At 44.0% G+C, this 26,852-nt stretch overlaps 1 protein-coding gene across 1 annotated transcript in view; it reads right to left on the reverse strand.

Annotated features, from left to right (window-relative positions):
* elp2 (elongator acetyltransferase complex subunit 2) overlaps positions 1-26,852 on the reverse strand; it is a 48,186-nt gene that overhangs the window by 20,859 nt on the left and 475 nt on the right. The window contains exons 3-12 of the mRNA XM_029732653.1: positions 26,675-26,745; positions 26,367-26,508; positions 22,046-22,123; positions 21,729-21,793; positions 21,519-21,585; positions 16,396-16,539; positions 15,922-16,017; positions 15,468-15,568; positions 3,171-3,302; positions 1,932-2,081 (exon numbers count right to left, since the gene is read on the reverse strand). Of these exons, the coding sequence (XP_029588513.1) occupies positions 1,932-2,081; positions 3,171-3,302; positions 15,468-15,568; positions 15,922-16,017; positions 16,396-16,539; positions 21,519-21,585; positions 21,729-21,793; positions 22,046-22,123; positions 26,367-26,508; positions 26,675-26,745 (1,046 nt within the window). The remainder of the gene's footprint in view (positions 1-1,931; positions 2,082-3,170; positions 3,303-15,467; positions 15,569-15,921; positions 16,018-16,395; positions 16,540-21,518; positions 21,586-21,728; positions 21,794-22,045; positions 22,124-26,366; positions 26,509-26,674; positions 26,746-26,852) is intronic.

Below are 26,852 nucleotides of genomic sequence, written 5' to 3' on the forward strand. Positions count from 1 at the left end.
ATGTGTTTATCAAAGATCGGGGCGATAGTGAGAACACTGGGTGGCATCCCTACTTTAAAAATATATATATTATAAAAGCAAAATTAGTGATGCGTTAAATTGGGAGAAATATGAACACTTGTGAACAGCAATAGTAATTATTTCAAGCAATAGCTTCCTCTGTTGAGAGAATATTTTAGAAAGGCCTTAGTGTGGCTTGGTGTGGATTTACAATCAGAGGTGTACCGTTCTTTATAGAAGTGGGAGAATCTTTGATTGATTCATTTGGATTCTGATAGTAATTCCCCTGTTTCAGATTCAACAGTTGCTATATCAGCTAATTGATCATTACTGTGTAGCTTTTTAGCCAGTAAACGACTGGGACGATTAACATGGAAGTATTACATTTACGTGATTTAGCAGACGCTCTTATCCAGAGCGACTTACAAATTGGTGCATTCACCTTATGATATCCAGTGGAACAACCACTTTACAATAGTACAGCTATATCTGTTTTGGGGGGGGGGGGTTAGAAGGATTACTTAATCCTATCCCAGGTATTCCTTAGTGGTGGTTGAGTGTTACTCGAAGGCGGGGGGAGATACTGAAGAGATAGTGAGATCAAATTTTAGAGTTCGAGATCTCATGCCAGGTGGGCTGTGGGGAGGACAGGAGGGAAGAAATAGTGGAGGATATGTTAGAGGAGATCTCCTATGACTGCATCCCAAATGACACTATTCCCTATAGCAGTAGTGTACTATATAGTCATTATAGGGGATATGGTGCTATTTGGGATGCTACCTATATCTTTCATGTGTCTTGTTTGTTATTTTCATCTAATACACCTGAATGTATCCCTGGTGTACGATGTGACGTTGCGATGAGTTCAGAGCAGGGGTTAGGAAATATGATGGCAACATTTAATACATATGCATAACTTTGAGAGAAGTATTCATTTCACAGTAAAAGGGTTTATGTGATCCTTTGAAATGGATTCCCACAATAGGTATTCTGGGAAACATTCTAAAAACGTACTATTCTTTTAAAAAATTACATCAGAAAGAAATAAGCAATTTGAAGAGTGTGGTTACGTGCATGAATACATTTGCCATTTTTAACAAGGTTTTCCTGCCAGACAGACAAATTACAGTGTAAACGTAAACAACAAATTGTTGACTCCTTCGTCTTCCATTAGAAAATGAAGGAATAGTAAAACTAATTCATCTTCACAAACTGTTAAAATGCTACTGTAAATGTCAAATGAAACACAATATAACAGTCTTACTAAAAACATGCAAAACCAGAGGATGATATTTGGTCATTACCAAGGGGAAAAACACTGAGCAATAAAGACACTTGAGTTTTAGGGCCACAGTATGTAGCCAGACATTTGGGTAAAGACCGTACTAAAGAGGCGGCAGGGATCCAAGAGGTTAGAGCGTTGGGCCAGTAACCAAAAGGTTGCTAGATTGAATCCCCGAGTTGACGAGGTAAAAATCTGTCGTTCTGCCCCTGAAGAAGGCAGTTAACCCACTGTTCCTAGGCCGTCATTCAAAATAAGAATTTGTTCTTAACTGACTGGCCTAGTTAAATAAAAGGTTAAATAAAAACACATTTTAAAAATGTAGTACTGCATACAAAAGTATATTTTCTCTGCTGTCAAATAGAATTGCATTATGGTTTTATTACTGGAGCTCTTTGGGGGCATCAACATGATGTCTATGTGGTATTTTGGTGTCTACACTGCATATTTGAGTCTGCCTATAGGAGTGAAAGGGGTTTAGAAGTTGCATCAGGGACAGAGACACTCCAACCCTAATCTAGTGCACCTGATTATAAGAATTAGCTGGTTGCTAAGCTGAATCAGGTTAGTTACAACTGGGGATGGAGCAAAAACCTACAGGAGGGTAGCTCTCCAGGAACAGGATTAGAGAGCCCTGGGTTACATGTACCTGTGTTTGGTCCTTCCTCTTCCAGGGTGTTAGTAGCCTGGTGGTCTGGTCTGACCCTACACTGAGGATGAATTCCCCCTCAGGGTCCCAGCTCAGGTCCTGAACCGCGTTGAAGTGACCAGATATCACCACCCCTGGACTCCACTCTCCCTGGGACATAACAAACAGACAGATACAGAGAGTCAGTGACCACAGGTAACTGCCAAAAGAAAGGAAACACCAACATGAAGTGTGTTAATAGGGCGTGGGGGCACCACGAGCCACCAGAACAGCTTCAATCCGCATTGGCATAGATTCTACTAGTGTCTGGACCTCTATTGGAGGGATGTGACACCATTCTTCCACAAGAAATTCCATAATTTGGTGTTTTGTTGATGGTGGTGGAAAACGCTGTCTCAGGCACTACTCCAGTCTCTCCTATAAGTGTTGAATTGGGTGACAGACACACACCCTTTAAACCCCCGATGCTCCTTTGAGACACCTTTTTCAAAGTCACTGAGGTCTCTTCTAGTCATGGTAGACACAATAATGACCCTAAGCATGATGGGATGTTAATTGCTTTATTAATTCAGACAGAAACAGATTGAGTCAGTGACCAGATATCACCACCCCTGGTCTCCCCTCTCCCTGGGACACCACACACAGACATGCCCTTTTCACACTGCTGAGACAGGTAACTGGGAATCAGACCCGATACCTTCTCCACACTATCCTGGTGACCCCAACCACACTGTGTTAACTCAGATGTGTTTCTTTCATGTTGAACCAGGCCAGTACAGATCAGCTCAGTTAGACTCAGATCAGTGTGAAACAACAAGGGTATAACAGAGAAGTCAGCCACTCAGTCAGGTCTGGTTCCCAGGGTAACAGAGAAGTCAGCCACTCAGTCAGGTCTGGTTCCCAGGGTAACAGAGTAGTCAGCCACTCAGTCAGTTCTGGTTCCCAGGGTAACAGAGTAGTCAGCCACTCAGAGTCAGGTCTGATTCCCAGTCATACTCTCCAACAGTCTGGGTCTTTAGTCAGTTTAATTACACTAAGCACAGTCGCTCTCTCTCCATCCCTCCCTCATTTGGGACAGACCCACTACTGTGCAGTTTAATCATTAGTCTATCTTCACAATCAGGGGGCTATGTGAAGTGTCGTTGGCACTGCACTGCTGTACAGTCCCAGAATTCTCACCTCTTTGTCGTGGTTCTGGTGCCAGAGATGTAGAATAATTAAATAGAATAGAAGTCTCACCTCTTTGCCGTGGCTCTGGGTCCAGAGATGCAGCGCTCCGTGGAAGGCATGGGCCAGGATCATGGATCCATCTGGACTCATCTGACAACCGTAGAAACCCAGTGTGTTTCCCCCCACCTCCCCTACACGCACCTGGAGAGGAGAGAGAGAGGGAGGGAGGGAGGGAGGGAGGGAGGGGAGCGAGAGAGAGAGGGAGGGGAGGGAGAGAGGGAGGGAGGGGAGAGGAGAGAGGGAGGGAGAGGAGAGAGGGAGGGAGGGGGAGGGAGAGGAGAGAGGGAGGGAGGGAGGGAGGGGAGGGAGAGAGGGAGGGGAGGGAGGGAGAGGAGAGAGAGAGAGAGAGAGAGAGAGAGAGGGAGGGAGGGGAGGGAGAGGAGAGAGAGGGAGGGAGGGGAGGGAGAGGAGAAAGAGTGAGCGAGCGAGCGGGAGGGATGTTTAAATACAGCAGTCAGTCGTCGTTATCTAAAGTAAAAGTACGGCTCCAGACAGTCCACCTGAACCCACACACATAACGGTCTGGTCTCAGCTGTGTGATGATCGTTACATTTTTGGGGTCAGAACCTTTGCTTCACAGCAGTCTCACTGCGGGACCAACAGAAAGCAACATTTTATTTTGCACATTTGACCCTGCTGGAGCAGTTTGTTTGCCAAAATACACAGCTTTTAAGGAACTTTTTTGAGAGTCAGAGCAGTAGGGCCAGGAGTTTTTCCAAAACACATGACATTAGGACCAGTGGAGGTTAAATGACATTAGGACCAGTGGAGGTTAAATGACATTAGGACCAGTGGTGTAGTGGAGGTTAAATGACATTAAGACCAGTGGAGGTTAAATGACATTAGGACCAGCGGTGTAGTGGAGGTTAAATGACATTAGGACCAGCGGTGTAGTGGAGGTTAAATGACATTAGGACCAGTGATGTAGTGGAGGTTAAATGACATTAGGACCAGTGGTGTAGTGGAGGTTAAATTACATTAGGACCAGTGGTGTAGTGGAGGTTAAATGACATTAGGACCAGTGATGTAGTGGAGGTTAAATGACATTAGGACCAGTGGTGTAGTGGAGGTTAAATGACATTAGGACCAGTGGTGTAGTGGAGGTTAAATGACATTAGGACCAGTGGAGGTTAAATGACATTAGGACCAGTGGTGTAGTGGAGGTTAAATGACATTAGGACCAGTGGTGTAGTGGAGGTTAAACACACGTAAACCTTATTTACGCCCATTTTCTGGGAAAAATGCATTGAAAGTATAGGGAGCGTTACTTTATCCACCTAGACCGATGATCAGCGTTTACAAACCTATTTTTTTCTACCCTTACATCACTAATTAAAACTCTGGACCTAGCTAGTTCGAGGCTAGTCAGGCAAACCTCCTGACCGTACTAATAAGAAACAACCAATAGATAATCCTAGGTATTAGAGCTACTGTCCACTGATTTACAGTGCCTTCAAAAAGTATTCATACCCCTTGACTTATTCCACATTTTGTGTTACAGCCTGAATTAAGAACAGTAACTCGGCCACTCAAAAACATTGACTGTCTTCTAGATAAGCAATTGCAGTGCATATTCGGCCTTGTGTTTAGGTTATTGTCCTGCTGAAAAGTGAATTGATCTCCCAGTGTCTGGTGGAAAGCAGACTGAAACAGGTTTTCCTCAAGGATTTTGCCTGTGCTTAGCTCTATCCCATTTATTTTTTATCCTGAAAAACTCCCCAGTCCTGAACGATTACAAGCGTACCCATAACATGATGCAGCCACCACCATGCTTCAAAATATGGAGAGCGGTACTCAGTAATCTGTTGCATTGGATTTTCCCCAAACATAACCCTTTATATTCAGGACATGTATCTTCTAATGCAATAATGAAAGCAATCCCAGTGCTCCATATCACATTAAACAAATGGGCGCCAAAAAGCGCATAGCTCGAGAACATATTAAGACTAGACTTGGATTTGTGTAAATTGGATTTGGGTGGGAGAGCCTTTAACCTGGGAATGTAATCGCTCCATACAAGTAGGTTACGTCTCAAATGGCATCCGAATACCTATCAGGTGTCGGCAAAAGGCGACCCCGCCGGTGATTTAGTAAAACAATAGAACAATTAATTGGATTTTTGTTTTTAGTCAAAAAAGACTAACATCACCAGGAATTCAGCGAAACATTTTCCTAAATATTCCCATGAATAAACATATGTGATTGTGTCTCGATGTAATCAAGCTATGAAATTAATGTTATTTTCAAATACATCTCTTTTTTGGGCTTAGTTGTGATCAATTTGCAGGGTACAAATGATTGAATTATGTTCCGGCCACCCGACCATCCGCTTCGACAAAAATCGGCCTGCGGCAAACAGAATACAATCTGGTCTTTCAACATCACAACCACCTGCTTCACACTTTAATAATGCTGCAGTACATTTATGTAAATCTATATTGAGAGAAATGATGTACTGGTAGTTCAATGGAAAATGTGCAGTGTATAAACTAGAGACAGAATGCTTTCTTTTCACAGGTGGAGTAAGTCTATCATCAGCACCCATATTCAAAAGAGTGCTGATCTAGGAATAGGCCCCCGCCTGTCAATAAAAGGCTAAACTAATCCTAGATCAGGACTCCTACTCTAGGACGCTTTATGAATACGGACCCCAATTTGGACAATTTCCCAATTAAGTAATTTGCCAATTAACAATAACCAAATGAAGAGGACCTTTCAGGCAGAGAGAATTCTGGAGCAAAAGAGGATTATAATTGAGTGATAACATTAAGACATAATAAGAAAATGTAATCCAAATGAAGTCATCGCGTGTACGGGTCCAGCTCCTGACAGTAATATCCAGGGGGAAACAATATTAAAAACCTAAATCAAAATAACAAGACAGCCTACATTAAAAACCCTTTCTTGTAGGCTGTGTAACCAGGGCCATTTGCAGAAGGATTAAAGTGCAACACAGAAAAACTTTCACTCAGCAACATCTACCACACTAGTAAACATACGAGTATTAAAAAAGAAGAAATACAAACAGATATTTGCTGAAACTCAATATTTGCTCAGGAGAGTATAACGCATGAAGAAAACACGTACAAGAACCTTGCTATATTGTCATATCCAACTAGGCCTAAATCTTTGTTCATGAAGAGTTCATGAAAGCCTGGGTCCTATACCGATTGAGCTGCTCATCAGGTCACACCACTCAACCTACCGGACCAAAGGGCATGCCCTTTTACAGAACCCTGGACATAGTCTCTAAAGTGATGTAGTCGGGCTGTTTTGGAGAATATAGTGAGACAATTAAAAGCTTTAGACGACCCTAGCAGCTAAACCTGGCCCAAAGGAAGGGATCCGTTCCAATCAATAGAGGGGATAGAGAGAGAGAGATAGAAATAGAGAAAGAGAGCCTCTCTCTTTCTCTATTTCTATCTCTATCTCTCTCTCTCTCTAGAGAGAGGATAAAGCGAGAGAGCGAAAGAGAGGATAGGAGAGAGAGGATAAAGCTAGAGAGAGAGAGGAGGAATAAAGCGAGAGAGAGAGAGGATAAAGCGAGAGAGAGAGAGAGGATAAAGCGAGAGAGAGAGAGAGAGAGAGGATAAAGCGAGCGAGAGAGAGAGAGAGAGGATAAAGCGAGCGAGAGTTGTAAACTTGGCAGTAGAAACTCTTAACAGTTTATTTCACCTCTCAGCTTCCCTATCAAATCGAAGAAAACCGAAGAAAATGAACAACAATGACAAATGGTTTGATGAAGAATGCAAAACCTAAGAAAGAAATTGAGAAACCTGTCCAAACAAAAACATAGAGACCCAGAAAACATGAGTCTACGCCTTCACTATGGTGAATCACTAAAACAATACAGAAATACACTACGGAAAAGAAGGAACAGCACATCAGAAATCAGCTCAATGTAAAAAAAACACTAAACAAACACAAATAATTATCTATCCAAAATGGAGATGTATGGGTAAACCACTTCTCCAATATTTTTGGCACTATAACAAAGAACACACAGCAAATACATACACATGATCAAATACAAACATTATAATCAACTATTAAAGACTATGAGAACCCATTGGATTCTCCAATTACCTTGAATGAAAAACAGGACAAAATAAAAACCCTCCAACCCAAAAAGGCCTGTGGTGTTGATGAATTCCTCAATGAAATGATAAAATATACAGACCACACATTCCAATTGGCTATACTAAAACTCTAACATCATCCTTAGCTCTGGCATCTTCCCCAATATTTGGAACCAAGGACTGATTGACCCAATCCACAAAAGAGGAGACAAATTTGACCCCAATAACTTCCGCAGGATATGCGTCAACAGCAACCTTGGGAAAATCCTCTGCATTATCATTAACAGCAAACTCGTACATTTCCTCAGTGAAAACAATGTACTGAGCAAATGTCAAAATGGCTTTTTACCAAATTAAAGTACGACAGACCACATATTCACCCTGCACACCCTAATTGACAAACAAACAAACCAAAACAAAGGCAAAGTCTTCTCACGCTGTGTGGATTTCAAAAAAGCCTTTGACTAAATTTGGCATGAGGGTCTGCTATACAAATTGATGGAAAGTGGTGTAGGGGGAAAAACATACGGCAAAATAAAATCCATGTACACAAAAAGTGTGCAGTTTAAATTGGCAAAAATCACACATTTCTTCCCATAGGGCCGTGGGGTGAGACAGGGATACAGCTTTAGCCCCAACCTCTTCAATATATACAGTTGAAGTCGGAAGTTTACATACACTTAAGTTGGAGTCATTGAAACTCATTTTTCAACCACTCCACACATTTCTTGTTAACAAACTATAGTTTTGGCAAGTCGGTTAGGAATTCTACTTTGTGCATGACACAAGTCATTTTTCCAACAATGTTTACAGACAGATTATTTCACTTATAATTAACTGAATCACAATTCCAGTGGGTCAGAAGTTTGCATACACTAAGTTGACTGTGCCTTTAAACAGCTTGGAAAATTCCAGAAAATGATGTCATGGCTTTAGAAGCTTCTGATAGGCTAATTGACACCATTTGAGTCAATTGAAGGTGTACCTGTGGATGTATTTCAAGGCCTACCTTCAAACTCAGTGTCTCTTCGCTTGACATCATGGGAAAATCAAAAGAAAATCAGCCAACACCTCAGAAAATAAAATGTAGACTTCCACAAGTCTGGTTAATCCTTGGGAGCAATTTCCAAATGCGTGAAGGTACCATGTTCATCTGTACAAACAATAGTACGCAAGTATAAACACCATGGGACCATGCTGCCATCATACCGTTTAGGAAGGAGACACATTCTGTCTCCTAGAGATGAACGTACTTTGGTGCGAAAAGTGCAAATCAATCCCAGAACAGCAAAGGGCCCTGTGAAGATGCTGGAGGAAACAGGCACAAAAGTATCTTTATCCACAGTAAAACGAGTCCTATATCAACATTACCTGAAAGTCCGCTCAGCAAGGAAGAAGCCACTGCTCCAAAACCGCCAAACTACGGTTTGCAACTGCACATGGGGACAAAGATCGTACTTTTTGGAGAAATATCCTCTGGTCTGATGAAACAAAAATAGAACTGTTTGGCCATAATGACCATCGTTACGTTTGGAGGAAAAAGGGGATGCTTGCAAGCCGAAGAACACCATCCCAACCGTGAAGCACTGGGGTGGCAGCATCATGTTGTGGGGGTGCTTTGCTGCAGGAGCGACTGGTGCACTTCACAAAATAGATGGCATGATGAGGTAGGAAAATTATGTAGATATATTGAAGCAACATCTCAAGACATCAGTCAGGAAGTTAAAACTTGGTTGCAAATGGGTTTTCCAAATAGACAATGACCCCAGGAATACTTCCAAAGTTGTGGCAAAAGGGCTTAAGGACAACAAAGTCAAGGTATTGGAGTGGCCATCACAAAGCCCTGACCTCAATCCTATAGAAAATTTGTGGGCAGAACTGAAAAAGCGTGTGCTAGCAAGGAGGCCTACAAACCTGACTCAGTTACACCAGCTCTGTCAGGAGGAATGGGCCAAAATTCACCCAACTTATTGTGGGAAGCTTGTGGAAGGCTACCCGAAATGTTTGACCCAAGTTAAACAATTCAAAAGGCAATGCTAGCAAATACTAATTGAGTGTATGTAAACTTCTGACCCACTGGGAATGTGATGAAATAGATAAAAGCTGAAATAAATTATTCTCTCTAATATTATTCTGACAATTCACATTCTTAAAATAAAGTGGTGATCCTAACTGACCTAAGACAGGACATTTTTACTAGGATTAAATGTCAAAAATAACAAATAATACATGCAGAGCAGAATTAGGCCGATATCCGCGAATTATGAAAAAAAGAGCCGTTAAATTCTACAACCACCTAAAAGGAAGCGATTCCCAAATCTTCCATAACAAAGCCATCACCTACAGAGAGATGAACCTGGAGAAGAGTCCCCTAAGTAAGCTGGTCCTGCGGCTCTGTTCACAAACACAAACAGACCCCACAGAGCCCAAGGACAACAACACAATTAGACCCAACCAAATCATGAGAAAAGATCATTATAGAATGCTATTTGGCCCTAAACAGAGAGTACACAGTGGCAGAATACCTGACCACTGTGGCAGAATTGTCAATGGTGTTTGTTCTTCACTGGTTGCCCTTTTCTTGTGGCAACAGGTCACAAATATTGCTGCTGTGATGGCACACTGGGATTTCCTGACCACTATGACTGACCCAAACTTAAGGAAAGCTTTGACTATGTACAGACTCAGTGAGCATAGCCTTGCTATTGAGAAAGGCCACCATAGGCAGACCTTGGTCTCAAGAGAAGACAGGCTGCCCACAAAATGAGGTGGAAACTGAGCTGCACTTCCTAACCTCCTGCTAAATGTATGACCATATTAGAGACACAGATTTCTCTCAGATTACACAGATAAACAAAGAATTTGAAAACAAACCCGATTTTGATAAACTCCCATATCCATCTGTGCCATCACAGCAGCAAGATTTATGACCTGTTGCCACAAGAAAAGGGCAACCAGTGAAGAACAAATACCATTGTAAATACAACCTATATTTCTGTTTATTTATTTTCCCTTTTGTACTTTAACTATTTGCACATCGTTACAACACTGTATATATACACACACACAATGACATTTTTCATGTCTTTATTCTTTTGGAACTTCTGTGAGTGTAATGTTTACTGTTCATTTTTATTTTTTATTTCACTTTTGTATATTATCTACTTCAATTGCTTTGGCAATGTTAACATATGTTTCCATGCCAATAAAGCCCCTTAAATTGAGTGAGTGAGAAGGGGCTAAAGAGAGAAGGAAGGGATAGAGAGTAGTAGTAGTGGTATTAGTAGCAGAAGCAGTAGTAGTAGCAGTAGCAGTAGTGGTAGAAGCAGTAGCAGTAGTGGTAGAAGCAGTAGTAGTAGTGGTAGCAGCAGTAGTAGTAGTGGTAGAAGCAGTAGTAGTAGTGGTAGAAGCAGAAGCAGTAGTAGCAGAAGCAGTAGTAGTAGTGGTAGTAGTAGCAGTAGTAGTAGCAGCAGTAGGTATACTCTTAGTCCTACTCAAGTTGGATTTTGGGTTGAAATTTGAATAACATTCACCAAACATTAGGCCTACAAATTCCCTCTCCTTGTAGCGTAATGATACATGTAACCTGGGGGCCATAGCAGCAGCTTGGCAGGGAGGTTTTTAGTGCCAACTTCATTATTCTCCCTCCTAGAGGCCCAGCCATCAATGACCTTCAAAGACACATTTCTGTTGATCCTAAGGCTGCGATAAGGCGGAACTAACGACTGCTATAAATCTGTCCGCTTTCACTTAAGTGGCACCAATCTCCCCCAGCCATTCAGGGGATAGACAACAAGGAGGAGAGACCCATCTCCCCCAGCCATTCAGGGGATAGACGACCAGAAGAGACCCATCTCCCCCAGCCATTCAGGGGATAGACAACAAGGAGGAGAGACCCATCTCCAGAGACCCATCTCCCCCTGCCATTCAGGGGATAGACGACCAGGAGAGACCCATCTCCCCCAGCCATTCAGGGGATAGACGACTAGGGGAGATCCATCTCCCCCAGCCATTCAGGGGATAGACGACCAGGAGAGATCCATCTCCCCCAGCCATTCAGGGGATAGACGACGAGGAGATACGAGGGGGGACAGAGCGATGCAACATTAACCCGATTGATTTTTATTCCACACACAACAGCCCCGCCGTAAATCATGCAAAATTCACAGAAGCACACAACAAAAACGACATCAGTCTTGTTTAACAGGGAAAACAATATGGATGTGAGGCGCAACGCGGGCTCTTATCGCTGGCCAGCGGGTAGAGGGGGAGGAATAGAACAAGAACTACAGAAGACAGGGGGAGGCATATTTCATTCTTCAAGAGAAAGGAGGGAGAAGGACTGAATGATGTCTGGAAACGAATGAGAAGGCCATACGGTACAGTAAAGAGATGCTTTGACCATCTACAGGTTTATACAAAACAGCCTTCCTCTATTGGTTTCTTCCATCTAAGGAGTTTTCCCTGGCCTTTGCTACTGTCTCTGCTTGCTCTTTGGGGTCTAGGCCGGTTCCTGTAAAGCACTTTGTGACAACTAGATAAACAAATTAATTTACCTACATGTACAAATTACCTCGACTAACCTGTACCTCCTCACATTGACATGGTACTGGTACCCCCTGTATATAGCCTCGTTATTGTTATGGAATTGTGTTAGTTTTTTACTTTTTAATTGTATTTTTTTCTTTAGTTTATTTGGTAAATATTTTCTTAACTAGTCCAACGCTCTAACCACCTGCTTTACATTGCACTCCACGAGGAGCCTGCCTGTTACGCGAATGCAGTAAGAAGCCAAGGAAAGTTGCTAGCTAGCATTAAACTTATCTTATCAAAAACAATCAATCAATCAATCATAATCACTAGTTAACTACACATGGTTGATGATATTACTAGTTTATCTAGCCTGTCCTGCGTTGCATATAATCGCTTAGGTACACGTTGCTCCAACCATAAACATCAATGCCTTTCTTAAAATCAATACACAAGTATATATTTTTAAACCTGCATATTTAGTTAATATTGCCAGCTAACATGAATTTCCCCTTGCTCTGCATGGGTAACGCTGCTTCGAGGGTGGCTGTTGTCGATGTGTTCCTGGTTTGAGCTCAGGTAGGGGCAAGGAGAGGGACGGAAGCTATACTGTTACACTGGCAATACTAAAGTGCCTATAAGAACATCCAATAGTCAAAGGTATATGAAATACAAATCGTATAGAGAGAAATAGTCCTATAATTCCTATTATAACTACAACCTAAAACTTACCTGGCATACAGACACAGGCATACAGACACAGGCATACAGACACAGCCACACGAACACAGCCACACGAACACAGCCACACGAACACAGCCACACGAACACAGCCACACGAACACAGCCACATCTGAGGGAGGGAGGGATGCTCTGGTCTATTGGTCTCCCCAGTCCCTAATTATCAGTATGACTCGTTAGTACTTGGTGATTTACACCACCCCACTGCTCGCCCAGCCCTCCGCAAAATTTCACCAATTACTCTAATCATCATGGAGGGGTGAGGTGTTAATTAAGACGTAGCCAAGGTTGGTCATGTACTGCCTGGCAAGCTCAGTGGACCTTTAAGTCCTGGGGTGTGTTCAGTAGGGAACGCCATAGCAAAACGTTTCATAACGGAAAATGAAAACAAGCGTTTCTTATTAGACAAGTTCTGGTTGTTCCTCCCCCAATTCACTTCCCTTTTAAAACCTTTTCTCCTCACTGAACATGAACCTGATCTATACTAAATAAAAAATATATAAAAACGCAACATGCAACAATTTCAACGATTTTACTGAGTTTCGTTATATGAACTGTAATCAGTCAATTGAAATAAATTAATTTGGCCCTAATCTATGGATTTCACATGACTGGGCAGGAGTGCAGCCATGGTTGGCCCTGAGGGCATAGGATCACCCACTTGGGAGCCAGGCCCACCCACTCAGAATGGATTTTTCCCCACAAAAGGGCTTTATTACAGACAGAAATACTCCTCAGTTTCATCAGCTGTCTGGGTAGCTTGTCTCAGACGATTGTGCAGGTGAAGAAGTCGGATGTGGAGGTCCTGGGCTGGCGTGGTTATACATGGTCTGCAGTTATGGACATACTGCCAAATGATCTAAAATGGCTTATGGACGAGAAACGAACATTCAATTCTCAGGCAACAGTTCTGGTGGACATTCCTGCAGTCAGTATACCAATTGCATGCTGCCTCAAAACATCTGTAGCATTGTGCTGTGTGACAAAACTGCACATTTTAGAGAGGCCTTTTATTGTCCCCATCACAAGGTGCACCTGTGTAATGATCATATGCCACACCGGTCAGGTGAATGGATTATCTTGGCAAAGGAGAAATGCTCACTAACAGGGATGTAAACAAATTTGTACACAAAATGTGAGAAAAATAAGCTCTTTGTGCGCATAGAAAAATTCTGGGATCTTTATTTTCAGCTCATGAAACATGGGACCAACATTTTACATGTTGCGTTTATATTTTGTTTCAGTATAGAAAGGGATATGTATCCTTCTGGTGCAGACAGGACATGTGAAAGGCCTTAGCAATGTCATCTATCCCAATTGTGAATGTGTCATTGATAACAGTGACAAAACTCTTCCCACTGTCTGTGTGCTTCCATTAACCTGGACTTTGTCCAGCACTTTTTAAGTGTGGGGTTTTTGAGATTGTAATATCCTTTGACAAAAGAGTATTATTAATGTGAATTACACCTATTGAGCTTTCCACTGGATGTGAGCACAGTGGGGAGGAAGAAATCTGCAATTAGATGTAAATCATTGAGGTGTACAATAACAGACGTTGGCTTCCTTTGTAAGGTTTCTCCCCGTTTGAAAAATGAGGGGGGAAAAAAAATAAACTGTTGACATATCTTATGCACTTTCACACTGAACAAAGACAGGAGCTATTCCATGTGTGTTTTCATTCTGCCTTGCTGTGTCCAAAGCTCTGGCCAGAGGAGCAATGTTATCTTTTCCAGAGACCTGCTGCTGCTTTTCCTTCGATTGACGACCTTGTTCTAATCAACGTCAGGTGTAGGAGCCTGGAACACTTTTTAACTTTGTTGCAGATCCTTATCAGTCTCCTGGTGTCAAGATAAGCAGTATTATCAGTCTCCTGGTGTCAGAGCGGAGGAACTGAATTTCTGCCACCGTACGCGCAAACGCCAAGATCAAACAAACTCCATGTCATTGGTCACCTGTAGACTGTTATCCTTCCATCATGTCATCTTCCGCTATGAGAATGCCACTCAAAGCCCTGTTCAGGTTGGATTGGGGTGAGGGCCTGGCCCTATAGTCAAAGTGTCTAGACTGAGTGCTGATCTAGGATCAGCTTTGCATTTTTGATTACAATGAATAAGATTACAAGGACAAGGTGGACCTGATCGTAGATCAGCACTCCTACCATGAGATGCTTTATGAATATGGGCCAAGGTCTGCTTTTAGGCTGATAGCCAGTGAGGGGGGTCATCACTATCTAGCCATGCTACAAAACAGGGCTCTACGCTGACTTAAAAAATATATATTTTTTACAAGGAGCACATGTGCGCGCCTAAGTTGAAAAATGTAGGCACACACACAAAAGAATTTGGGAACACAATACAAAATAGTAGAGGTAATAAAGCTAGAATCCTTCATGATTCTAGGTGTTCTGGTGCTCCCCAATAGAAACGGCATGTCGCACAGCTAATTATCTAGGCACATACGCAAGTCAAATGTTTGTACAGTAGAGCTCTGCAAAGTTCTCTCTGACATTGGGATTTAAACATGATTCTGGTGATAAAGCCGACTATGGCCTTTGTAGTAGCACACTCATCTATTGATTTCAGGAGATGTTAAGAGTGGTGGAGGAGAAGAAAGGTTATATAAGGTCCCTCCCAGAATTCAACACTCCTGAAACTCAGGGGCAGATGGGGAGGAACTTACATCTTCCACACTTCTGTTAAATTTAGCCCAGCACTGAGAGAAACAGCAGATGTTCTGAGAGAGAGAGACAAAAACTGAGAGACCGACATACAGAGAGACAGAGAGAGAGAGAGAGACAGGAGTGTGTGTGTGTGTGTGGGGATGACCTTTACCAGAGGTCTGTGTCCTGAACACCACCCTATTCCCTCTTTAGTGCACTACTTAAGACCAGAGACCAAAGTAGTGCCCTATAGGGAACAGGATGCTGTTTGGGACACAACCAGAAGTAGACACTGACCTGCTCCACCCACACCCCTGAGCCTTCCTCCTGAGCCCACAGGATCATGGTCTTGTCCATGGAAGCAGAGAGCAGGCTCAGAGACTGGTGCTGGTCGCCACCTGTAGGGGAGACAAAGAGCTTCACAATGAAGGAACACAGTAGTGAAATTGCCCCTAGATGCTGATCTGTAGGATCAGGCTGATCTGTAGAAGAAACGTCTTCCTCAGAGCCACAATACAGCAACGCATGTTGGATGGATAAAAACATCATGAAAGTACCGCAGCGGACAGACAGTGAGTGATGTGAACTATTAAGAGTTAAGGGTTCGCCCTTTCTGATTTCATGGGTGTGTGGAACAAATCACTCTCCCTCCATCCCCATGAAATCATTTAGTATGACACCTCCGCATCACAGTGAAATAAGTCAAGTGTGATCTGGGGAACAAATGGCGTATAGGTTGACAGTAGAGTACCTTTGATGACAGGGGGCTGCCAGTGGACTCCATAGACCTTGTTCTCGTGGCCGGCAAGGACTGACTCTAGCGTCACTGCAAATGCTGAGGAGGCATCTGGGGCAAAAAGACAACATGCATGAATCTAAAGTCGAACGGTATGATTGTACAATCACAAGCTCCATCCATATTTGTGTTAAAAGGCATGTTTTAGAATTGTACGGTTTTTGCCAGGGATTGAACAATCCAAATGTCCCCTGATTAAAATAATAATACGACATTTAAAATACATTTAAATAAAAATGCATCAATCCAATGAACATCGACAATGATGACATTCACATTAATGATCACGTGATTCTTGATTCTTCTTGCTAGACAGACATTGAAACAGACTGTGAAAGTGACTCAAACCTGACATTTTGATTTAGTCATTCATTTTGAATAATTCTAATGAACACATTTTTCTAATGAAACCTGATACTGTCTGCTCACCATTCTGTGTCAGTGTAAAGACATCTTCAGTCATCCTAATGGTGCGTTCGTCCTGCACGTTTCTCTTCGTCCTAGACTTGGCAACCAGCCTCCAAACCCGGATCAGACAGTCCTGAGCACAGCTAGCCAGTAACAGATCGCCGTCTGCCAGCATAGAGGTAGACATTAGTTGATTTGAATTGAACCTTAATTCATTAACCTTTAACCTTTATTAATTGAACCTTTACTTAATCAGGGGGCAGCAGGTAGCCTAGTGGTTAGAGTGTTGGTCTAGTAACCGAAAGGTTGCAAGATTGAATCCCCGAGCTGACAAGGTAAAAATCTGTTGTTCGGCCCCTGAACCAGGCAGTTAACCCACTGTTCCTAGGCCGTCATTGAAAATAAGAATTTGTTCCTAACTGACTTGCCTAGTTAAATAAAGGCTAAATATATATATTGTTTTGAAATCAGGATGTCCTGTTGAAGTCAGAAGACATCTTTGACAAGTGAAACCCGAGGTAGACTCATTATTGTCATTTAACGTTATCTATTCCCTATATCCTCTGAGCAAAATGAGGTCACTACAGAGGGAACAGGGTGCCATTTCAGATGCACTCTAGGTAAGACGGCTGAGAAGAGAGAACACTTTCTCTAACTACGACTACCTGGGGAGGAGAGAGGTTGAAAGAAACGGGGTGATTAGGTGGCCATGGTAGTATGAGGGGGCCAGGACACCAGGGTTAACACCCTTTCTCCTGTAACGAGAGGGGACCTTTAGTCACCACAGAGTGTCAGAACATTGGCTGAACCATGTCCTACGAGGGCTGGAATGAAAAAGACTGATCTCAAAAGACAGGGCTGTGGAGATAGTTGCTTGAAGGATACAGTATATCTGAGTGAGGGGGGGAAGAAATAAAGCATTGACTGGGCTCTGCTGCAGCCGTTTCATGCATTATGGAAAGACGTCCGTCTACAAAAGTGAAATCTAATTAAACAGACGTCCCAGTCATAAAAGGACAAATTTTCATTTTCTTTTACCCTTCTAAGGTGGAGAGCAATTTTACCCTGCCTGTGGGGCTGGTGCATATAAATTAATCTCTGACAGCATCCCAAATGGCACCCTACTCCCTATATAGTGCACTACTTTTGATCAGAGCCTCTGGTTAAAAATAGTGCAATATGTAGGGAATAGGGTGCCATTTGGGACAAACACTGTCTCTGCCAATACTGGCCGACCAGCTTGGAGTAAGTCATCAACTGAGTGGGATGAGTCTAGTGATGAGGGTCGGTGAAGGAGATGAAATAGCTTTTACAAACCCTGGTGTGCATCCCAAATGGCACCCTACGCCCTGAATAGTGCACTACTTTTGACCAGGCCCAATAGGGTGGCGCAGCGGTCTAAGCGCGAGTGGCGCAGCGGTCTAAGCGCTGCATCTCAGTGCTAGAGGCGTCACTACAGACCCTGGTTCGATCCCAGGCTGTACCACAACCGGCCGTGATCGGGAATCCCATAGAGCGGCGCACAATTGTCCGGGTTAGGGGAAGGTTTGGCCGGGGTAGGGGAAGGTTTGGCTGGGGTAGGCCGCCATTGTAAAATGCAAATTTGTTGTTGACTGACCTAGTTAAATAAAGGTGAAATAAAATAATGAATAAATAGGACTCTGGTCAAAAGTAACACACTATATAAAGGGCATACGGTGCCATTGATGATGTAGCCCTGAACAGAGAACTGCTCGAGTACCTCTGGACTGGGTTACACAACCACCTGTACCTAACTAGCCAGCAGGGTTACACAACCCCCTGTACCTAACTAGCCAGTTACACAACCCCCTGTACCTAACTAGCCAGCAGGGTTACACAACCACCTGTACCTAACTAGCCAGCAGGGTTACACAACCCCCTGTACCTAACTAGCCAGTTACACAACCCCCTGTACCTAACTAGCCAGTTACACAACCCCCTGTACCTAACTAGCCAGCAGGGTTACACAACCACCTGTACCTAACTAGCCAGCAGGGTTACACAACCCCCTGTACCTAACTAGCCAGCAGGGTTACACAACCCCCTGTACCTAACTACCCAGCAGGGTTACACAACCACCTGTACCTAACTAGCCAGCAGGGTTACACAACCACCTGTACCTAACTAGCCAGCAGGGTTACACAACCCCCTGTACCTAACTAGCCAGCAGGGTTACACAACCACCTGTACCTAACTAGTCAGCAGGGTTACACAACCACCTGTACCTAACTAGCCAGCAGGGTTACACAACCCCCTGTACCTAACTAGCCAGCAGGGTTACACAACCCACCTGTACCTAACTAGCCAGCAAGGGTTACACAACCACCTGTACCTAACTAGCCAGCAGGGTTACACAACCACCCTGTACCTAACTAGCCAGCAGGGTTACACAACCCACTGTACCTAACTAGCCAGCAGGGTTACACAACCACCTGTACCTAACTAGCCAGCAGGGTTACACAACCACCTGTACCTAACTAGCCAGCAGGGTTACACAACCACCTGTACCTAACTAGCCAGCAGGGTACACAACACCCTGTACCTAAACTAGCCAGCAGGGTTACACAACCCCCTGTACCTAACTAGCCAGCAGGGTTACACAACCCCCTGTACCTAACTAGCCAGCAGGGTTACACAACCCCCTGTACCTAACTAGCCAGCAGGGTTCACAACCCCCTGTACCTAACTAGCCAGCAGGGTTACACAACCACCTGTACCTAACTAGCCAGCAGGGTTACACAACCCCCTGTACCTAACTAGCCAGCAGGGTTACACAACCACCTGTACCTAACTAGCCAGCAGGGTTACACAACCACCTGTACCTAACTAGCCAGCAGGGTTACACAACCCCCTGTACCTAACTAGCCAGCAGGGTTACACAACCCCCTGTACCTAACTAGCCAGCAGGGTTACACAACCACCTGTACCTAACTAGCCAGCAGGGTTACACAACCCCCTGTACCTAACTAGCCAGCAGGGTTACACAACCCCCTGTACCTAACTACCCAGCAGGGTTACACAACCCCCTGTAGCCAGCAGGGTTACACAACCACCTGTACAACCCCCTGTCCCTAACTAGCCAGCAGGGTTACACAACCCCCTGTCCCTAACTAGCCAGCAGGGTTACACAACCACCTGTACCTAACTAGCCAGCAGGGTTACACAACCACCTGTACCTAACTAGCCAGCAGGGTTACACAACCCCCTGTACCTAACTAGCCAGCAGGGTTACACAACCACCTGTACCTAACTAGCCAGCAGGGTTACACAACCCCCTGTACCTAACTAGCCAGCAGGGTTACACAACCCCCTGTACCTAACTAGCCAGCAGGGTTACACAACCCCCTGTACCTAACTAGCCAGCAGGGTTACACAACCACCTGTACCTAACTAGCCAGCAGGGTTACACAACCCCCTGTACCTAACTAGCCAGCAGGGTTACACAACCACCTGTACCTAACTAGCCAGTTACACAACCCCCTGTACCTAACTAGCCAGCAGGGTTACACAACCCCCTGTACCTAACTAGCCAGCAGGGTTACACAACCCCTGTACCTAACTAGCCAGCAGGGTTACACAACCCCCTGTACCTAACTAGCCAGTTACACAACCCCCTGTACCTAACTAGCCAGCAGGGTTACACAACCACCTGTACCTAACTAGCCAGTTACACAACCCCCTGTACATAACTAGCCAGTTACACAACCCCCTGTACCTAACTAGCCAGCAGGGTTACACAACCACCTGTACCTAACTAGCCAGTTACACAACCCCCTGTACCTAACTAGCCAGCAGGGTTACACAACCCCCTGTACCTAACTAGCCAGCAGGGTTACACAACCACCTGTCCCTAACTAGCCAGTTACACAACCACCTGTACCTAACTAGCCAGTTACACAACCACCTGTACCTAACTAGCCAGCAGGGTTACACAACCCCCTGTACCTAACTAGCCAGTTACACAACCACCTGTACCTAACTAGCCAGTTACACAACCACCTGTACCTAACTAGCCAGCAGGGTTACACAACCCCCTGTACCTAACTAGCCAGCAGGGTTACACAACCACCTGTACCTAACTAGCCAGCAGGGTTACACAACCACCTGTACCTAACTAGCCAGCAGGGTTACACAACCCCCTGTACCTAACTAGTCAGCAGGGTTACACAACCCCCTGTACCTAACTAGCCAGCAGGGTTACACAACCACCTGTCCCTAACTAGCCAGCAGGGTTACACAACCACCTGTACCTAACTAGCCAGTTACACAACCCCCTGTACCTAACTAGCCAGCAGGGTTACACAACCCCCTGTACCTAACTAGCCAGCAGGGTTACACAACCACCTGTACCTAACTAGCCAGTTACACAACCACCTGTACCTAACTAGCCAGTTACACAACCACCTGTACCTAACTAGCCAGTTACACAACCACCTGTACCTAACTAGCCAGTTACACAACCACCTGTACCTAACTAGTCAGCAGGGTTACACAACCCCCTGTACCTAACTAGCCAGTTACACAACCACCTGTACCTAACTAGTCAGCAGGGTTACACAACCCCCTGTACCTAACTAGTCAGCAGGGTTACACAACCACCTGTACCTAACTAGCCAGCAGGGTTACACAACCCCCTGTACCTAACTAGCCAGCAGGGTTACACAACCACCTGTACCTAACTAGCCAGCAGGGTTACACAACCCCCTGTACCTAACTAGTCAGCAGGGTTACACAACCACCTGTACCTAACTAGCCAGTTACACAACCACCTGTACCTAACTAGCCAGTTACACAACCCCCTGTACCTAACTAGCCAGCAGGGTTACACAACCACCTGTACCTAACTAGCCAGCAGGGTTACACAACCCCCTGTACCTAACTAGCCAGCAGGGTTACACAACCACCTGTACCTAACTAGCCAGCAGGGTTACACAACCCCCTGTACCTAACTAGCCAGCAGGGTTACACAACCCCCTGTACCTAACTAGTCAGCAGGACATACAGATTATACCACAAATCTATTTTGTCAAACTATCTGATTCTTTGTCAGATTTATGTAAGTCACACCAGATAAAACAAGGCAATGAAGAAACAGATTGTTAAAACAGTGGTGTGATCCTCACCTACACAGGCCCACTCCACACCACGGATCCAATCCTCATGCCCTTGCAAGGAGAGGACTTTCCTGAACTGTCAGAGACACAGGGAAAGGTGGTCGGCATCAATGTCAATAAATATGTTTACACATCATTAACCCAACATACTAAATGTATTCATGTTAACATGACATTACCTTTATTTGTTGGCCCATATAGTCAGCTACTTGAGCTTACCTGTCCATTGCACTGTGCATACAAATGGATTCTGCAATCGTCGCCCCCGCAGGCAAGTATGGGAACTGCAATGAGTGTATTGTGTTAGTCCTGCCACGCTTGCTGAAGTCAGGCCGCATAATAACACAGTTGCATCTGCCTCATGTTTTTAAGACAGATTGAGTGGGGGGGAGGAAGGGGGGGGGCGGACAAAGCATCAAAAGGAACAGGAATGTGAAAGGCAGTCGAGATGACATGCGGAACACTTCAAGATGATCTGAGGTGTGGAGAGGGTTCACTGGCAACCATCAGCTACCGCTGCTGTGGAAACAGCTTACCTCTGCTGCCTGGCAACCACGCTAGCGAGACATCCATCATAAACCCGCTCCCAAAGGATATGGTATGGGTGCACTCCGCTTCATAGAAAGAGGAAAAATAAGTACAGAAAAATGTGCATTAATGATAGGGCATGAAAATGATGAAAAATCATTGGGTTCCATAAATCATCTGCTCCGCGATGATTTCATTAACTTATCCTAGAGAGGTGAGATGGCTAATAGCCAGGATAGTTCCATTGACGCTAGCTGCAGAGACATTTGTCAAAGGGTGACATATTTAACTTCTTTCCCCAGAAACCAAGGGGACTTCCTGGTACTAGCTAGCACTAGCAACACATACTGGTAGCAGAGCTCTGGCTGGGCTACATCAGACAACGTGCCCTGAGGACAGACCCAGCAAGCATCCCAAATATCTCCCTATTCCCTATATAGTGCACTACTTTTGACCCGGGGCCCAAAACAATCTGGTCAAAGTAGTGCACTATGTAGGGAAAAGGGTACCATTTGGCTACACGGCCATCTCCATGACTGTCATGTAACATCAGCGTTCGCTTCCCCCCCACACCCAGAGAGGGAAAAAAATAACCAACGCTACAAAGGAAACATGTCGCCACCAGGGACGGATCTCAAATTAAAACAGCACTGATACTACATGGAAATGTCTTTAACTTTGACCTGACAAGAAACTCACATCAAAATGAATAGGACCTGATTTTTTATGAAATATCATCAAAGAGGAGGAAGATGATAGCAGCTAATTTACAGTAACCCCCTCCCACTATTCTCTTCATCCTCCTCTCCTCTCCTCTCTCACAGAACTTATAAGGCTGAGAAGAGAACAGTCCAGTGAAAATAATGACATCCCAGCATCCCAATGGATGCTGGGAACAGACGGATCTGTCTGTGCTACCACAGCATAGCAGCAGATGTCAGGCTAGCTGGAAAATTCAGCACAGATAAACTCACAGATGTCTCGCTTCGTGGTGAAGTTTCCCCTAGGTACAGATCTACGATCACCTTTCCTCATCCAATCTTAACCTTATCCATTATTGGGGAAAATGCATCTACATTGGTGATTGGGGGGGGGGGGGGGGGGGAAATCAGTTAAGTTACATATCTGGATTCTTCTCTCCTTTTTTTCAAGTTCCTTGGTGTCCACATCACTAAGGAATGAATATGGTCCACACACACCTACATGTACACAGTCGTGAACAGGCCACGACAATGCCTCTTCCCCCTCAGGAGACTGAAAAGATTTGGCATGGGCCCTCAGATCCTCAAAAAGTTCTACAGCTGCACCATTGACAGCATCTTGACTGGCTGTATCACCGCTGGGTACGGCAACTAGACGGCACCCGACCGCAAGGAGCTACAGAGGGTGGTGAGTACGGTCCAGCACATCACTGGGCCTGAGCTCCCTGCCATCCAGGAGTTCTGTACCAGGCGATGTCAGAGGAAGGCCCTAAAAATTGTCATAGACTGCATCCACCCAAGCCATACACCGTTCTCCCTGCTACCGCATGGCAAGTGGTACCGATGCGCCAAGTCTGGAACCAACAGGACCGTGAACAGCTTCTACCCCCAAGCCATAAGACTGCTAAATACCTAACCAAATAGTTACCCGGACTACCTTCATTGACCCTTTATTTTTTTTATTAACTCTCTTGCACTTGACTATGTACACACACTGGACTCTACCCCCACACTCACACAGATCCCAACCCCCCCCCCCACACACACACACACAACACTCGCATACTCACACCACACACATACTTTCACCACATACGTTACTGCTACAGCTCAGTCTATTATGTATCCTGTTTAGAGGTCGACCGATTATGATTTTTCAACGCCGATACCAGTTATTGGAGGGCCAAAAAAAGCAGATGCCGATTAATCGGACGGTTTTACATTTTTATTTATTTATTTGTAATAATGACAATTACAACAATACTGAATGAACACTTATTTTAACTTAATATAATACATCAATAAAATCAATTTAGCCTCAAATAAATAATGAAACATGTTCAATTTGGTTTAAATAATGCAAAAACAAAGTGTTAGAGAAGAAAGTAAAAGTGCATTATGTGCCATGTAAGAAAGCTAACGTTAAGTTCCTTGCTCAGAACATGGGAACATATGAAAGCTGGTGGTTCCTTGAGTCTTCAATATTGCCAGGTAAGAAGTTTTAGGTTGTAGTTATTATAGGAATTATAGGACTATTTCTCTCTATCCGATTTGTATTTCATATACCTTTGACTATTGGATGTTCTTATAGGCACTTTAGTATCGCCAGTGTAACAGTATAGCTTCCGTCCCTCTCCTCGCTCCTACCTGGGCTCGAACCAGGAACACATCGACAACAGCCACCCTCGAAGCAGCGTTACCCATGCAGAGCAAAGGAAACAACTACTCCAAGTCTCAGAGCGAGTGACGTTTGAAACGCTATTAGCGCGCACCCGCTAACTAGCTAGCCATTTCACATCGGTTACACCAGCCTAATCTTGGGAGTTGACAGGCTTGAAGTCACAAACAGCGCAATGCATTGCTTAGAGCTGCTGGCAAAACGCACGGAAGTGCTGTTTGAATGAATGCTTACGAGCCTGCTGGTGCCTACCACCGCTCAGTCAGACTGCTCTATCAAATCATAGACTTAATTATAATATAATAAACACACAGAAATACGAGCCTTAGGTCATTAATATGGTCGAATCCGGAAACTATCATCTCGAAATCAAAATGTTTTTTTCTTTCAGTGAAATATGGAACTGTTCCGTATTTTATCTAACGGGTGGCATCCCTAAGTCTAAATATTCCTGTTACATTGCACAACCTTCAATGGTATGTCATAATTACGTAAAATTCTGCCAAATTAGTTCGCAACGATCCAGGCAATGAACGCAAGAGAAGTGACACAATTTCATGTTAGCAGGCAATAGTAACTAAATATGCAGGTTTAAAAATATATACCTGTGTATTGATTTTAAAGAAAGGCATTGATGTTTATGGTTAGGTACATTGATGCAACGACAGCGCTTTTTTCACAAATGCGCATGTTAAATCATCACCCGTCTGTCGAAGTAGGCTGTGATTCGATGAGAAATGAACAGGCACCACATCGATTATATGCAACGCAGGACACGTTAGATAAACTAGTAATATCATCAACCATGTGTAGTTAACTAGTGATTATGTTAAGATTGATAGTTTTTTATAAGATAAGTTTAATGCTAGCTAGCAACTTCCCTTGGCTTCTTGCTGCCCTCGCGTAACAGGTAGTCATGCAGGCTCCTCGTGGAGTGCAATGTAAGGCAGGTGGTTAGAGCGTTGGACTAGTAACCAGAAGGTTACAAAAACGAATCCCCCCTGAACAAGGCAGTTAACCCCCGTTCCTGGGCGTCATTGAAAATAAGAATGTGTTCTTAATCTGACTTGCCTTGCCTTGTTAAATAAAGGTGTAATAAAAAAAATATATAATAATAATAAATAAAATAGACAAATCAGTTGCCAAAAATACCGATTACCGATTGTTATGAAAACTTGAAATCGGCCCCAATTAAATCGGCCATTCTGATTAATCGGTCAACCTCTAATCCTGTTGCCTAGTCACTTCACCCCTATATATACGTATATAGCCACCTCAATTACCTCATACCCCTGCACATCGACTAGGTACTGGTACCTGTATATAGCCATGTTATTTTTACTCGTTATTGTTATTCACAGTGTATTTATTACTCGTGTCACTATTTAAATGTTTGTAATATTTATCTTCAACTCTGCATTGTTGGAAAAGGACCTGTAAGTAAGCATTTCACTGTTAGTCAACACCTGTTGTTTACGAAGCATGTGACAAATACCATTTTTATTTTAAAACTGACCCACGATCAGTGTCTAGGGGCAACTTCACCCTACACCACCTCATGTCGCTCTGTCTCAAATAAAATAAGCGGACTTTTGGCTAACATTGTGGGTTTTTGTAACCTAATCATGTTGAGACAGGGTACTTGAGAGTACTACTGAGGCGGCCTATGAGCCCTGGTCAAAAGTAGTGCGCTACATAGGTAATAGGGTGCCATTTGGGACACAGCATATGAGTCCAAAGGCCAATATCACTGATCTGATTGCCTTACCCAATCTGACTGTCCTAAAGAGTTCCTTTACCTGTTCCATGTCACAAAAAAAACAAAGTAAAGTAGCCTTGCCCGAGTCAGTTTCCATCTCCTGGTCCTGTAGCGTGAGGCAGCTTGATGTACAAGTACACCCCCTGTACAGGACACTTGTCTATCACTGGGACAAAAAAAGCTTCCCTTACCTTTGTTTGCAGTGTAGAGCCATAGTTTTACAGTGGAGTCGGAGGCTGTGGAGGCGATGAGTAGCTTACTGTTGTCCAGGTGGATGGCATCCACAGCACACACTGGTCCAGTATGTCCAACACACTCAACACACTGTTTAAACTGGGGCACGGGGCACAAACACAAAACATATGCCTTAGAAAGGATCAATATAAGTGAAACTATTGCTGTGTTTAGATAACGTGTCAAATGTACACAGAAGTGTCAATACAGATCCTCAACGTATGGTATGAGGCCTATTCCTACTTCTAGTGGCTTTAAAACACACCTTCCCATCGTGGGCCTCCCACACAATCAGTAGACTGTCAGACCCTCCTGACACCAGGTGAGTTTCTCTACCTGTAACAGCCATCAGGGAGGAACAACCAATTGTCAGAAACAGTCTATCAAAGCAAAGGATGAAGCATATAAAGCACATTATCAGCATATCAAAGCATTGGATGAAA

The sequence above is a fragment of the Salmo trutta genome, chromosome 34 (assembly GCF_901001165.1).
Source record: "Salmo trutta chromosome 34, fSalTru1.1, whole genome shotgun sequence".
In the NCBI taxonomy this organism is placed as follows: Eukaryota; Metazoa; Chordata; class Actinopteri; order Salmoniformes; family Salmonidae; genus Salmo; species Salmo trutta.